The following is a 15,391-nucleotide window of genomic DNA, read 5'->3' as shown; positions in this document are numbered from 1 at the left end:
CCCACCAGAGAGAAACGGTGCATGGCTCTCCATTTACCCTGTAATGTGTAAAGATGCCTTCTTGTCAATTGTACTTGCTAGCAGGTACTAGAAATGATGAATAACACTAGAGAGCTGAGGTTTCCATGAAAAGCTGGTCATGGTTTTTGGCGGTTGCAGGGTGGAATCGGTCACAAAGCGAGTGTTGCTGTGACTTGGTTTCTACCAAAATGATGCAGCCATCAATGCTTTGTATGGAAGAAACCAGCTTGCAAACACTTTTCAAAAAGTGTGACGTAAACCAGATAAAGAGGCTTTCCTCCAACGTTTGACTTACTGCTGCAATCAACATGTAAGGCAAATGTTTTCCACATCCAGTAAGCCTAGCATTTTTCAGTTTCACTACCTCTTGGTGAAAAGTTTGCAAGTGTGTACAGGCAACTCGGCATCTTCTATGCAAACTACGGGGGACCGTGACAACCTGCCATTGACCAAAGCAATCGTGAGGAGGTTTTTGGTGTCACACCGTATCCCTCTTTGCTACTATTTAATGCTAGCAGCTACCAACAATCTTCAGCAACCACTCATTAGCCAGCTGTGGAATACCGCACGACTCTTGGTTATCAGCGGGTCACAAGCTATTCTCTAAGCCTATAAGACCAAGACTTGAGTAGGTTATTAACACATAGCTACTGTTAGCTGTTAGAGGTTGCTAAAGATACTCCTCAAAAGAAGCTAAACCTTTAAATAGTTGAAGACATTTTGAATCATTGCACTTTTATTCTGAAAAATGACTCTGAGATATTTCTACTCATATAATGCATATTTCTATTAATGGACAAGACCATGTAATTAATTCTGACAGTGTAATTAAATAGACCAGGTAAGCGAAGTTAGTGGTGTCACTGAAACTAACTTACTACTGAATTCTAGTTTTTACTTGTTATTTCAGTCATTTTGACTCCATGCTTGCATGAAAGGTCCTTTACAGATCAAATCACAATTCATTTCTTTGGTTATTGTGAAAAGATAAGAACAATACATCAAAGACAAACACACAGCTCACCTTGCATCCTCAGCAGACTCGGCAATCAGATGATAAGTTCTCTCTGGCATCACTATGTTGATTCCATTCTCCTTACCGGTGTTATCAATGATTTCTCTACAGGTCAAAAAAAAAAAGGAAAAATAATGAGTGAGGTTCCCTGAATATACAAACATCCTTCCATAACCATTTCACCATGAATACTTCAGAGGTCTGAGTTTTTATCTCTCTTCAATAACACAACCATATATCTCTTGAATATTTTACATGTAAATGATTAACTGACAGCTTTTCTGTTGTTACTGTAAATGAAAGTATTGTCATGCAAAAACAACAACCCTCAAAGTTATGTTCTCTTGTCCTTACTTGGCGTTGTGCATGTCCAGCACCCCCTTCATCTTCTCCTCTCCGTCGTTCTCAAAGTACATGAGTTTGCTCTGACGCAGCACGAACCAGCGCCGCTTCCAGTTGCGTCGGGAGAGCGTGGACGAGCCCCCGCCCTTCTTGTGCAGCCAGCCCTGCTTCAGAGCCTCCTGCTTAGTTCTGAACCACAGGAAAGTCTCGTCCTTCAGAACACACCAACGCCGCTTCCACGTGTTCATCAGACCACCTAGAGAAGAAAGATATGAGATTTCAAATGCTCCACCATCATTACGTCACCTGGAGGGGAGAATCTTGCTCTTTGTCTCTTTGTCTTCACTGAGATATTTGAATGCTAATCAATAAAATCAAATCAAATCAAAAAATCAAATCAGAAGGTAACACAGAAAGTACAATGCTTTTTCACCAAAATACATCCTAAAGCCATATAGATGATGCACGTAACTCTCACCTGTTGGGGTTTATTAAAAGAAGAGTATGTTCTATAAGAAAATAATAACCTTTGATGTAGAGGAAGCTGTGGAAGTACGGCAGCGTGACACAGCTGTAGACAGAGTCCCGGCGATAAGACAACTCGTCGTCTGTGTCGAACCTCTCAAAGTCGTCCTCGCTGTCCTCAAACTGGAGCAAATCAACAAAAATTTGAAATTAAACAAGACATGCAAGACCTTAGTTTGCATATTATTTCAACAAATAACAGAGAAGGTACAATGTGGTGCTCTTTGCACCTGTGAGTTGTAAAATGGCTAAAGTCATGCCATTTAATTGATCTTTCTCACTGGATCCTTTTTTGAAGCCTGCGTTTTTTTTGCTAACTTCAAAGACTACACTACTTTGGAGTTAGAGCAGCTAAGTTTGAGTAGAAAATCGGGCATGAAATGTTCTCCCTGTCATTGAAAACAGAAGTTAAACAAGGATTCAGCTTACCGAGGACTGAGCCCCCTCTGAGCTAAAGCGGTAAGCCCCTGAGCTGTTGTAGGTGCCAACAGATCCGCGGTAATCCGGAGACCACTGTCCACTGCGAGGGTTGGAGAAAGCCATGCTGCCACTAGACACGATGGCACCTTCATCGTAGTCATCCTGATCGTAGTCTGAATCCTCATCTGGAGGTATCAGCTCTACCAGCTCATCAGACTGAGCCTCAGATGAAGCCTGGGGGTGGCAGTAAGCCGAATCCCCGCTGGATGATGCGCTATGGCAGGCCGAAGGCATCGCTGGCAAAGAGTGGTGAAGCACAGTGGTCGGTGGCAGTGACGGAATCACAGCATCGTTGGCGTACGGGTCTTCTTCGGATGAGTCATCGCTCGTTCGGATACCGCTCGTCCGCTGGCCGTCCGAGTGGCCGTGCTCGCTTGGGTTTGGTGAGTCTTTGAAGGCATCATCATCAGCACCAAACCCTTCATCAACCTCTTCTTCCTCGTTACCCCTCCTCTGGTCATCCTCCTTCTTCTCATCTTCTTCACCCACGCCCAAGGAGCTCTCAATGTTCCTCACACACTCGTCAATCTCATCAAAGTTCAGGGAGTCCAGGAACTGCTGCGCTGCCTTACAGGCTTCATCCTCCAGCCGCCGGAGTTCCTGATCGCGAAGCTGCTGCAGGCGGTTCAGCGAGGCTTCAGTCAAAGAGAGCTCCTGGCGCTCCTTCTGTCTCTGCAGCACCTGGATCTCCCGCTCTAGTCGAAGAATTTCCTCCACTTGTGATGCCTCGTGCGGACGTATTGCCTCCTCTTCCTCTGCTGATGCCTCCACAAAGGTTTCTGCTGACTCCAGCTCCTCCAGGGCATCTGGTGATGCTGCAGCTGCTGCTGCATTTTGAGACTCTGTCAAAACCAGCGAGGCCAGCTCCTCAGCACGACGCAGCTCCTCCAGTGTTCTGGCTTCCTCAGCCTGAAACCACAAACATGAGACTGCAGTCATAACTTTTCCCCCCCAAGATATCAACATTAATTTATACAAAATACCCAAAACAAGTTGATTTACAGAAACCAAACACTGAAGTAATCTTAGTTTACTGAGAGAGGGCCAACTTTTATAAGCAAATTATACACGACAAATACCTGAGAGGATACAAGCTGTTTATTGTACTGGGCAGTGTGTTTTTCACTGCCCAGTACAATAAACTGAAGCCTGCTACAATAAGCAGAAGCCTGTGTAACATAATAGAAAACATAATTGTGTTCTCTGTGTTCTTTACCAATCAGATATGGCTGTAGAGAGTGGGCTGCTCAGGAGACAGTCGGCCAATAAAAGTTATACACCGTTTTCCACTTAAATCAGTTTTATCATACCTCTCTGGTGAATCTTTCGGCCTCCAGCCTCTGTCTCTCCCTGCAGGGCACAAACACACAGACATCAGCTGAACGAACACACAGTAGGAGATACGATGTACCAAAACCAGAGTAACTGCATTTCCTGTCTCACTGTGAGATTAAAATACCAGAAACCCATTTAGTATGCAGTTCACTATCTATCGAAACAACAAAAATACAAATGTTGCACCACACTGTGAAACCTTCTTTGGAAAACATAATGCAAGCTACAGATGTAGTCCAATAAGGATGTTTATACAAACTCAATGGTTCTCTACTAAATTGTGACAGCAGCAGTGATTATAAAGCAATCAATCTGCAGTATAAACTGAGCTGTGGCCCCTTCAAGGTCAAAGGCACCACTGAGGATATGGAGGTCATGACTCAGTCTTGATTGTGGGATTTGAGGGATTTACATTCTATTCTTACAGACAAATTACATGCTGTTTTTCAAGCCTGATGACATCTCCCGTCCATGAATCGTCAGAATGACTACCGTCATAAGAGCACTGCGTACATCTGTAGCAATTTACATTGTTGTCCTTACACATGCATATGTAGTGAGCATAAGATGGGGAGCAGCAGCATGACCCCCCATTGCAGAAAAAAGCCAGCATCAGTGAAAACAAATGTGAGATTCATTCAGTGAGGTAGTCTCTAAAAGAGGAGCTCAGGTGGTTGCAAAGCAGCTTGCAGATGCACAGCAGCTGTAGCCAAGCTAAGCTACTTAAATAGCATGTCCTACATAAGCTTTGTAAATTAGCTGCTGATGAGATCCACTCATCTGATGACTGCAGCTGAGAATGAAATAGTTGCCTGCCAGAACTAAAGCTATGCTCTGTTTCTCCTCCAGTATTATACACTGGCATTAGGAACATTTTTTATTATATACGTGTAGTATTTTTATGTCATTTGAAATAATGGAAGCAGGGGATTTGTACTCCTTAACTACTCATGATCATATTTGAAAGTCCTGAATACAGCCCAGATGATGGACTTGTGTTAATTCCTCACTAACTGACTGAAATAAACCAGTGCCAGAAGAAGACAGTGGGCACACGTTTTTCAAACACATTTTCCAGTCCAGATTTCTCTCTCATTTCTTTTCTTTTAATTTAAAAAAACAAACAAAAAAAAACAGTCATTTGCAAAAACCTACTTTCTTTTTGCACAATAACTTTTCATTTGGCTGTAGCTATAGTACCACACGGTGAATAAACTGAGTAGCCCACCTCTCCATCTCCTCCATCCACCTGCGGCGCTCCTCCTCCTCCTTCTTCCTCCTCTCCTCCAGCATCCGGCTGCAGGTCTGACGAGCCAGCTGCCCTCGCAGACACTTCTGGAAGGTGAGCGCTGCCCAGCGGAGGAGCAAGAACTTCCTCCTCCAGTAGAAAGCCCGGTAGTTCTTCTGGATGACCACAATACACCGCAGCAGCTTCTTGTACTGCTTCCTGTTTGGAGGACAAGGACCGGGCTATTGAGCATTTTGGTTTCAATGAAGATTAAAACTGATCCTATTGAGGTTTATGATGTTTTTGTTCATTGTTTGTACCTGGCCATGTAGCCTGTGACATAGGCCTGAATGATCATGGCTGCTTTCAGCACCTCCACCTCCCTCTGCTTCTCCAGGCGATGCTCCAGAGACTCCCGAAGGAAGACCTGATAGATAGGATAAAGAGACAAAAAAAAAGTGTTATTTTATTATTGTTACTGAGGGGAAGTAAGGGAAAAATCAATAATGTAACTGCTCCTCATTTCTTTCTCTTCTAATTTTGATTTACTTTTCAGGTAAAATCATGTTCACGTTGACCTTTAAGAGTTAAAGAACATCTCATGACATGTTTGCATAATACACAGCAGAGTTTAAACGTGTCATAACAATTTTGGGGTAAAATAGTTCAAGGAAGTGCTAATATTCAGAGGGAAAAATGCATATTTGTGAGAATATGAAGGTGTACATTTGCAAAAGTCACATTAAAATGCCCCATCTCTAATAGCCACAGAATGTTCAAGTCCCAGCAGCTTAACATAGTTTGTCCATTAGTTACGCTGTATTACCCACACTTTATGAATAAAAGATTTACAAGTGAACAGAATTAAAAAGAGGCAGGCCGTTTCTTTTTCTATAACATTACCATTTAACAGACAGTCGCTCACAGAAGAACAACAGAGCCAAACAAAGCGGCCGACATAAATCAAACCCAGATCCTCCTCTCCCTTTGTTCCTGCTACTAGAGACTGCAGATTACTGCAGCGAGTGATTTCAGCTACATCTCTCCATGAAAAGACCGATCTTACGGGCACTTAGTGCAGCTGCCTGCTCCAGGAACCAAGCTGTCGTCCATTGATAGAGAAACTGGGCCCAGCGAGGGCCGCCAGGGGTTAATCCGATTAGGGAGGGAGGAAAATGAGATATGGGACGCGGTCTCAGGCGACTGTGACGGTGGGGAAATATCACGGTGCTACGGGGGTACAGGAGTACACACTGCCTGTTGATATGGTGTGTGTGTGTGTGTGTTGGCTGAGTGACAGTGTTGGATCCTCAGCAGTGAGGCAATAATGAGATTTTTTTGGGGGAAATGTAAACTTGTCAGGGTGACGTGGATGTCACTTATGAGCAGGTTAATTAACAGGGAAACATCCATTACATGCCGAACACGTGCACATGCAATACAAAGACAAGCACACAAACCACTGGTGTCTCTCCAGGAATTCAGTTTTCAGGCTGGAAAAGCCCCAGAGACAAAATTTTAAGTATCGAAGCAGATTGGAACCAGATTAATATTTATGTGAAATGTAAAAAATATTCATAGCAAAATAAGAGTACCAACAAGTACATTTACTCATCTAAAAATAACAGAAAAATGGGCTCATTAACAGCATGCTTGTGGACATGCTGCCTCTTGCACTCTCTTCCCAGGTGGCACTCTTGCCTAAATGAGAGTATTTTAAGTAATACATTTATATATTAATAGAACACATAAAATATGCATATCTATGAAAATAGAAAGATGTGGACTGTTGTTGGAACCATTGCTAATAAGGGAGCAGCTGAAAGAAGAAGTGCAAGTGCCTAAAGTTAAGTCTCCTGCTGGGTGCTACGTGGCAGAAAGAGCAACTTCTGAACACATCCCAACCTTATCCTCTCATTTTATAACACTGGTGAGCATTAACAATCATAAACTAAGGGATAAACCTGACCAAACAGGAGGGAGGTACAACTGTGGACCCCTCTGAAACCTTACGCCATAACTTTATGTGCACATCCCTAGAAATGTAACTACATGTTGCGTCAGTACAGCCTGCAACTATCCTCAGTACTGTCGACTTCCTTATATCCATTTCTGGCTACTGTTTTGGAACAATTTTTGAATTCATCAGCAAGAGAATAAAAGTAATCGCCTGAATATAAGGACTTGCATATGTCATCAGACTCCTAGAGCAAAACTGGTTGTGAGGAAATGCACAGAGAAGTGGAATAACTGGATGGACAAATATGTTTGCCTTCGACACAAAAACAAAAGCAAAAAAAAAGAACAAAGAACAAAAAGTGGCAATGCTGGAGGGAAAAAGTCGCAGCATTTCATTTGTTTCTATCATCGTCTGCAGCGCATATACAATACCGGAACACAACTAAGTGGTAATTAACACATAAATCACCATGCCAAAGCACGAATGTTGGTTATGGTGTCGTCAACTTTTGTAGATTACTTTATGGGCTATCCAAAGATTCACCAGAGAAGTCTACATCAGCTGTCACATTTTATACTTTAGAGCCAGAGCCTGAATCTGGGTGGTAAGGGTTAGAGTTAAGTTGTTGAATGAGAAAGTCACTAAAGTCACTTCCAATCTGTAGGACTAAATACTAAAATCTAGTTTACCCTTATTTCTTTCATAGTAGATTCAATGTAACATGAATGTGTTTTTCCACTGTATTTATATAAAATAATATATACACTTAATCTAAAGAAAGAAATCTAAAATTTTCCTGTGAAGTGCTGCTATCCAGGCTCATTCAGGCATTCATACAAAACTCACACATATAAGCTGCAGAAAGCAGCTCTTTGTGAATCTCTACAGTGCACACGCTGATCCTTTTATTAAACAACCTCCAACATGAGCTGCACATGCTCAGAACGCGCAGCCTCGTGTACAAGTGCACACATTTGCATCCCAATAAAATGGGCGACTAATCCTTTTTAATCATTACTATGCTAATTAGTGCAACAAAGGCCTTGCTAAGCCTCGCCGCGTTTTGATTCTTGCTGCTGGGGCCTTTGGGGAGCACCGCTTACCGTCCCAGGTCAGGCCCGTGGAGAAAACTAAGCAGTAGGAGAAGAAAGCAGAGCCACATCTTTTCCAGGAAATTAAGTTTAAGGCGGTAAAAAAGCAAGACATAAGTCTAAGACAATAGTCTGGACATGTGCTGAATGAAAAGAGCTGCAGGCCTCCTCGATGTAAATCTCACTGCGAGAGGCAGCGGGACAAAGTGGACAAATCCCTCTGAGGGAGATGGAATTGATTTAACAGTTTACAGGCAGTCACAGCAGCAGGGACGACTCCGTGGTTCAGTGGAGAGTATGGTCTCAGGGTTAGAAGGTCTACAGAGGCCATTCAGGCTGAATGTTTTATAGGAGATTTCAAAAAAGGTCTTCCAACCAATAAGTATGCGGTGAGTCACGAACAGCTGTGTAAATCTGGTAAAAGGTGGCAGACACCCAAAACAAAAGAGAAACCAAAAAACAAAACATGTTTCTCTCAGTCTTTTAAAATCTGTTACAAATACATTAGTAAAAAGTATATGAAATAAAGCAACCACTGCTATTTATAGTAGATTGTACATATATTGTAATATAATGGATATTTTTGATGACTAAATAATCTCCAAGAATCTTTTGGGTAATCTAAATGTTGTTGTTCTGAAGCATAAACCATTATGAATCCATTTCATCTGCTTTGATGATAACAGGTGCACTGGAGAGGCAACAACAAGAAAACCCCAAAAAGCGAATGGCTTGACAGGCGATGGCTACACACCACTGTGCTCATCCCTCCTGACTGATTCTCTCTATTTTTGCTTTTTGTTTGTGTCCTCGTCACTGCTGGTAAAGCGAGACGGTATCTGCAGCCCACTCAGGTTGAACGGGTAATCCAGCTCCTCCAGGACGGCTCATCTATATGTGCTGTCAAAAGAAGGTTTGCTGGGTCAGCACAGTCTCAAATGTGTGGACGAGATACCAGGAGGTGGACTGCTACATGAGGAATAGTGGAAAAGGCCACAGAAGTTCATCAGCCCAGCAGCTCTTTTGTGCTATATATGTGTCGTGAATCCATCTCATCTGCTCTGATGCAAATGAAAGCAGATAAAATATATATGGGTGCACTGACACCTGTAGTCATAGAAAGGCTCCATATAAGCACCGGTCCACTTAACAATTTTAAGTCTATTGTTATTCCTGTGACTGTAATAACATTTGTTATCCTCAGTGTGTATTTTATTTTATTTTTAGCTAAATAGCTAATTTTACTTGAAAATAATGAACAGAATGTTGAAAACTGTCAGTAACATGAAAATAGGTTTTTAAATGGGCTACATGTAGTGGAGGGATCCATTAAATATTCAACCAAAGACACACTTGTTCCACCTCGCCGCTCTAACGGGGTATTCACAATTCAGCTTCCTGTGCCATCGTTGGTCCTGGATGGACACTGACACACATACTAATGACCACTCATCCGTTCGTCTGTCCACCCACGACCACACTTATCCTTCACTGCTGTCACCTCCTGCAGCATCACACGGTCATGCTGTGATTAGCGATCTGTATCCCCCATCTGTCATTTCCCCTCAAAACACAGACACACACACCCTGGCAGTAGGTATATTCTTCCTGATCCGGTGTAGTGGAAGCAGGAAGCATTAGACTGAAGACTGGATCCAATAATTGTTGGATTCTATGCTTCAGGTGCACTGGACCTCAATATCACACACACACACACACACACACACACACACACACACACACACAGTGTCTGCAATGGTTTCATAGAGCTGAGTTTCTACGGTGTATGAAGTCAAATTAAGCCTTGAGGGGAGCACAGAGCAGCCAAAATGGATTGGCATCCCCCAGCAGTGATGTTCAGTCTGCATCCAATATTCCAAGTTAGCAAAGAGAATACAGAACAACCGGTATGGAGCCAGATACATTCAGGAGCTCAGACAGGAAAAAGTCAATTACGCCACCGAGAACTGAGCAGAAGGCATATAATTCACTGCTGACAGAAAGGGAATGCAAACCTGTAAGTAAAGACTGAGTTATTATATAAATTATATTTGTATTGGAGAGCCTTAAACATAAAAGATGTTTGGAACGGTATCGTTTTCAGAAACACTTTCATCTTTTAAGACCAAGTTTAAACTAAACCAATAAACAGCAAGCTTTATGGTTAAGCAAGACTTATATGTTCAAAAGGACCTTATTGGACAACAATATAACCTGGACTGAATCTGGACCTGGATCAATTCTTGAGCCAAAGGCCTCCCTGGAGACTTCTATTTAATGATCCACACAAATGCAGAGAGCTCAAATGAGACGAAATTATCAGGAGTTCAAGAAGAAAAAACTTTAAAAAAATAAGAAAAGAAACAATGATGACTTAACCTTATATTCCTGAAAATGTGAGAAATTTGTTCTTCTTCATGAATCACTGTTTACCCAATCCACCAGGACCCTGAATAAGTGCAGTCCTGAGTTTAAAGTGCTTTCCTATACCAGCCTGCTCCACTCCGTGTGCAGGAGAGACCGGCTATAAAGTGTGGCAACAGGGAAAAACCTGGGTTACACTCTCACCTTGGTCTTGCCCAGCTGCCACTCTGCACTGCTGCTGTCATATTGGCAGAGCAGCTGGACGCAGCACCCTCTGGGGTCTTCTGAATTCAACAAACCACGCATCAGCACCTTGTACCTGAAGAAGTAAAAGCAGGGGTGAAGGGTTTTTGCATGATTTTTAATGATTGCTTTGTTCTTTAATGTCTGCATTTCAAGAACTGAAATGACCCTGCGCCTGTTTTGGGGTCTGACATTTTTGGTAGAGCAGTGCTTATGTATGATTGCACAGCGTAGTGGGTACAAACCTCGAGCAGAAGTCCTGAATAGTTCTCCGGACAGGGAAGCCGGTGCGTCGAATCTTGACTGTTTCCAACATGCCGGAATACCTGAGCTGGTTCAGAACCACCGTCTGGTCAAAATGATCAGGCATCTTTGAAGAAAAACGGGAAACATATTCAGATGAATGTCTCTGTGTTCAAGTAAAAGTAATATTGTCTCGAAAATCAAGCACAAACAAACATCAACAGATTGAGCATCCGCCTGCGTCCTGCAGCAACAGCTAACGATTTTCATTCTTTGACGACAGAACACTTTAACAACACAGCGCACATCTATTGATGTTCCCCTACAAATCACTCAATGCTGCTTTCATAACACTGTTACAACAATACTAACAAAGTGAATCGCCTTTCACATTGCGACCTTACCACTCAGCATGGTGCTCGGTGACGGGGATATAATGTTTTTCACTGCAGTTTTGATTGATTTTGCTTTCTGACTTATTTTCTGTGTTTGCAGCATCGTGTGATTTTGATGTATTTTGTTGTGTTTCACTGAGGTGGTCATTGCTTTGTGAGTGTGGCTGGCAAAAAACGTTCAGAAAGAGTAGCAACACATCACATGTGAACACCATGCCAACCAGATAGCAAAACAGCCGATGCACATAAGCTTGCTAAAGCTGGCTAACACTTAGTTCTAAAGTGTTACCTTGGTATAATGTGTTTGGTTAGCTGTAGGTAAGTAAGGCATGTGCACACTTACAGATAGCTTTATGAATTCTACACAATAGATTGCAACACAAACTGCACACCGAAAAATGCTTTAGCTCAACTTAAAGAAACACAGTGGCTTTCTAAAATTTGGATATTTGACATATCAGAGATAACATGCTTGCTCTACACACAGGCATAATTGTTTCTGGACATGCTTCCCCCTGTTTGCCCAATGGCTGTATTCTGGTTATACTCCTATATAAAAGCAAGGTTGCCAAGCATCTACATCATTTTGTAGTTAAACTGCAGTCCTGCATTAACCGCCCAACTACTTTTGTTTCAGATCTATGAGCTTCAGGCTGGTCTGAAACTGGAATTTCTGTGTATATAGATGCAAACAATTTCAGATTTTCACTAATCTATCAAAGGTAATGGCCATATTATCACTAACACATGCATTTCTACTTTCACTCCATTCAATGGCAAACACACTTTACCAGTACTGTACTGTACCATGAAGGGGTGTGTGTGTGTGTGTGTTACTCACATCTAAGTTATTTGCTAGCAGATAAAATTGACCAAAGTTTCATGATGTTCAGAAAAGGCAGACATTTTTAAGTCCATGCCTTCAAAATTCAAACTATCTATATGGATAAACTGAAGTGCAGGTTAGAAAAAATACATACATTTGATTTCTAGAAGATTTGTCCCCTGTGAAAAGCACCTTCTTATATCACAGACATGGCAACATTATCATCCACTGGAGTCACGTTTCACTTTGCGTCACAAATGCAGCTCTTTGACTTTGGTTATCTGGCTCCTCAGAAGCTGCATGTTGTTAGATTGTGTACAGCAATCTTATCACAGCTCATTTGTTTGAAACAGCAGTCTACTGATACAAACTCAGTTGATGTGAGAACAGAAAAAGAAGCAAAACTAGGCAATGAAAGAAGCTAAAAATCCCCAAGAATGAATCCTGGATAACTGAAACAATCCACCCATATCACATGACGTCTGCAGCTAAGCCTCATGAAACTTCAGTCCCTTTAAACTCTCATGTACACGCATCCAACTGCATACCAGCCATTCAAAAGTCTGAACTCTGAGACAAAGAAATGCGTATGACAGCAGCAGCCAGCAACAAACCAATCCCTCCCCTCTCCAAAAACACACTTGGCTCTGAGATACCATTATTACTTACAGAAGTGCATTCAGAGAAAGCCATTTTCCCGGGAGCCCTCTCACCCTGTAACCTCGGTGGGCGTAGAGGGGGACTCCAAATAAGAGGGTGCTTTCATACTCGATCGTAATGCCCCCTTTATTCAGCGACCGTCTCCCCTGATAGCCCGCTGATAGTCCATTTGAGCAGTTGAGATGAAGGCAGGCCAATTCACCACCAGATCTTGACTGAATGATTGAATGGCGCCCTTTTTACTGCCACTGGTTGCAGAGTGCACCTTATTAGCATAATTTGCATTTGCATACGGCCAGGCTGTGGAGGTACAAAGCCAAGCGGTGTCGGGAAGCTGCCCTCTGCCTCCTGGCTTTCTTTGGCCCCACTATCGCTTCCTCTTTTTGCTCAGCTTTTGGCTGCTTCTGGGATGTCAAATACAGCTTTGTCTGGATGCTCCTCTGTCTTGTTCTTCTTCGGCTGTCTGGCCAGCTTCAATCTGTCTGTTTTCTTTGATTTTTAAGAAGTTCCAATATGTTTCCACTGGCATTTTTTCTTTTTTTCTTTCTTTATCAGAAAGAAGGTCAGAGAGAGACTTTCCTACTTTCTTCATCACTTTTTCTGTTTTAGAAAGATTCATTTTTTCCTTTGTAGTCAGTATTTTTAGTGCTGAATGTAAGCAAACAGCTGGAAAGGAGAGGAGATAATAGATCAGGTGAAATTATATCCCTACAGAGAAAAATACACCAGGCTCTCACACAGCTTTTGGTATTACACAAAATCACGTGAAAGCATTTGACACATGAATATAGCCTTTAGGTCTCACAAAATAGGGCAAGTGTCTGGACATTTTCACATAAACAAATTATGTTTGGTATAATTGTTTGGAAAATTCTCCCATTTTTCCCTCTCTGGAGCCAGGAGCCAACTGTTTTTATTACTAAATCAACTTTAATACATGGCCATCCCTTGTATATGAGGCTGGTCTCATCCCAGTCTGAGGCTGGCTGTTACGCTTTAGATTTAACAAAGGGGAAATGTACCTAATTTCACTTGGATATAAAATAAATCATTCACTAAACATCAAATTTTTTGAGAAGGCTGCCAAGTTATAAGGATACATGTTTTGGGGAGAGTTACCAAGAATCTAACAATCCATCAGCCCAGAACAACAAAAGTGACATGAATCAGCTATCAGGGGAAGGCGAAGCATCCCAAGCCTCCACAGGTGCATGACAACAAAAGCCTGAAGGGTCGATTCAGTAACTTTCTCAGCCCAACTTTCCAGCTAAAAGATCCCAAACTCGGAGCATTCAGCTGGACAAAAGGAGTCGTGGTAGTCGGCTCCCGAGGGGGTTGGGAACTGGCGGGGGTTAAAAAAGCAAACAAGGAAAAACAACCAAACTCAGGATGAGCTGTCCATCCTTCAGTCCCAGTGACAATGTCCAGAGAGCCGCATTTCATCATAACCAGCGACTGCTCCATCATTTTTTTAATAGTCCTCAGGATAAGTGCAGTAAAAGTCACAAAACCACTATGTGGCTAAGATATGGATATTTGAAGCTGAAACAGAACGCACAGCAGAAACATGAAAACAAAATCAAAACAATTTGCAGCTGTGCTGAAGCCTGAGATGTCAAAATGTCCTTTCTCGCCTTCATGAACTACAATTGTTTCTTTTTAAAAAATAAAATCTAATTAATGACAGAATGAGATCTGACGTTTACTTTGATAGAACAAAGGAACCGTTACCTACTGGCTCATAGTTAAAGCTTAGTGTTTAAAAGGTTCATCTCTATAAACAGACACAAATGAACATGCAGAATATGATGTTAGAAGCTTCTGGCTTCCATTTGTTTTCCTGATAAGATAAGATAACGTTTATTAGTCCCACGCGTGGGAAATTAGTTTTGTTACAGCAGTGGACAGTGCAAAGGTGCAACACTGGAATAAGATATCAATAAGATACTGTACACAATAGAATAGAATAAAACAAAATACTATATACAATCGAATAAAATAGTACAAAATAGAATACAAATGCTATATACAATATAGTTCTGTTGGTAGGTGCAGGTACACAGGTACAGTGTCTGCAATGGTTCCATTGAGCTGAAATTATAAATCGTAAATGTTTGGTGAGCCCAGGGTGTAAGTCAGGTGGATACCTGATGGGACCCAGAGTGAGAAAAGGTTTGTTGTTAATCCAAGTTTGTTTTTAGGTAATAAATTAAACTCTCATTTTGACAAAATGTTGGGTTTCTAGAATATTTATGAAAAAAAAGGAAGAACCTCTTAAAGTATGGCTGTAATACATGTTTAACTGTGTTGCTCTGATATAAAGCTGCAGTTCATTGGCCACAGGCAGCAGTAATTGAATGATGAACATCATTACTCAGAAAGTATAAAAATAGGACAGAGAAAGACTGACTGCTGTTACAGTATTTGCACTTCAAAGTCCAGATTCTTCGGATTAAACAGCAAATTTGACAAAATCTAAACCAAAGCCTTCTAACAGCTTATTTTGTCCAATATAAAGTCCACAATCCAAAAGCATTCAATGTACAGTGGCTTTAAAGCAAGCAATCCAAATGTATTTGAAGCCTTTCCATCTTTGCAAGGATCAACATTCCTGCTCTACTGAGAGGAATGAAGGCGTCAAGAGCCCCAAAACCTCTCTTTGT

General features: G+C 41.8%; 1 protein-coding gene across 1 annotated transcript in view; it reads right to left on the bottom strand.

The window, feature by feature from the left end:
* Positions 1-15,391, bottom strand: part of myo10 (myosin X) — a 127,514-nt gene that overhangs the window by 7,917 nt on the left and 104,206 nt on the right. The window contains exons 20-28 of the mRNA XM_026149129.1: positions 10,850-10,974; positions 10,566-10,680; positions 5,267-5,373; positions 4,947-5,165; positions 3,694-3,733; positions 2,333-3,292; positions 1,906-2,026; positions 1,391-1,634; positions 1,046-1,141 (exon numbers count right to left, since the gene is read on the bottom strand). Of these exons, the coding sequence (XP_026004914.1) occupies positions 1,046-1,141; positions 1,391-1,634; positions 1,906-2,026; positions 2,333-3,292; positions 3,694-3,733; positions 4,947-5,165; positions 5,267-5,373; positions 10,566-10,680; positions 10,850-10,974 (2,027 nt within the window). The remainder of the gene's footprint in view (positions 1-1,045; positions 1,142-1,390; positions 1,635-1,905; positions 2,027-2,332; positions 3,293-3,693; positions 3,734-4,946; positions 5,166-5,266; positions 5,374-10,565; positions 10,681-10,849; positions 10,975-15,391) is intronic.

The sequence above is a fragment of the Astatotilapia calliptera genome, chromosome 18 (assembly GCF_900246225.1).
Source record: "Astatotilapia calliptera chromosome 18, fAstCal1.2, whole genome shotgun sequence".
Taxonomy (NCBI): Eukaryota; Metazoa; Chordata; class Actinopteri; order Cichliformes; family Cichlidae; genus Astatotilapia; species Astatotilapia calliptera.
This window is presented reverse-complemented; position numbering and strand designations above follow the sequence as displayed.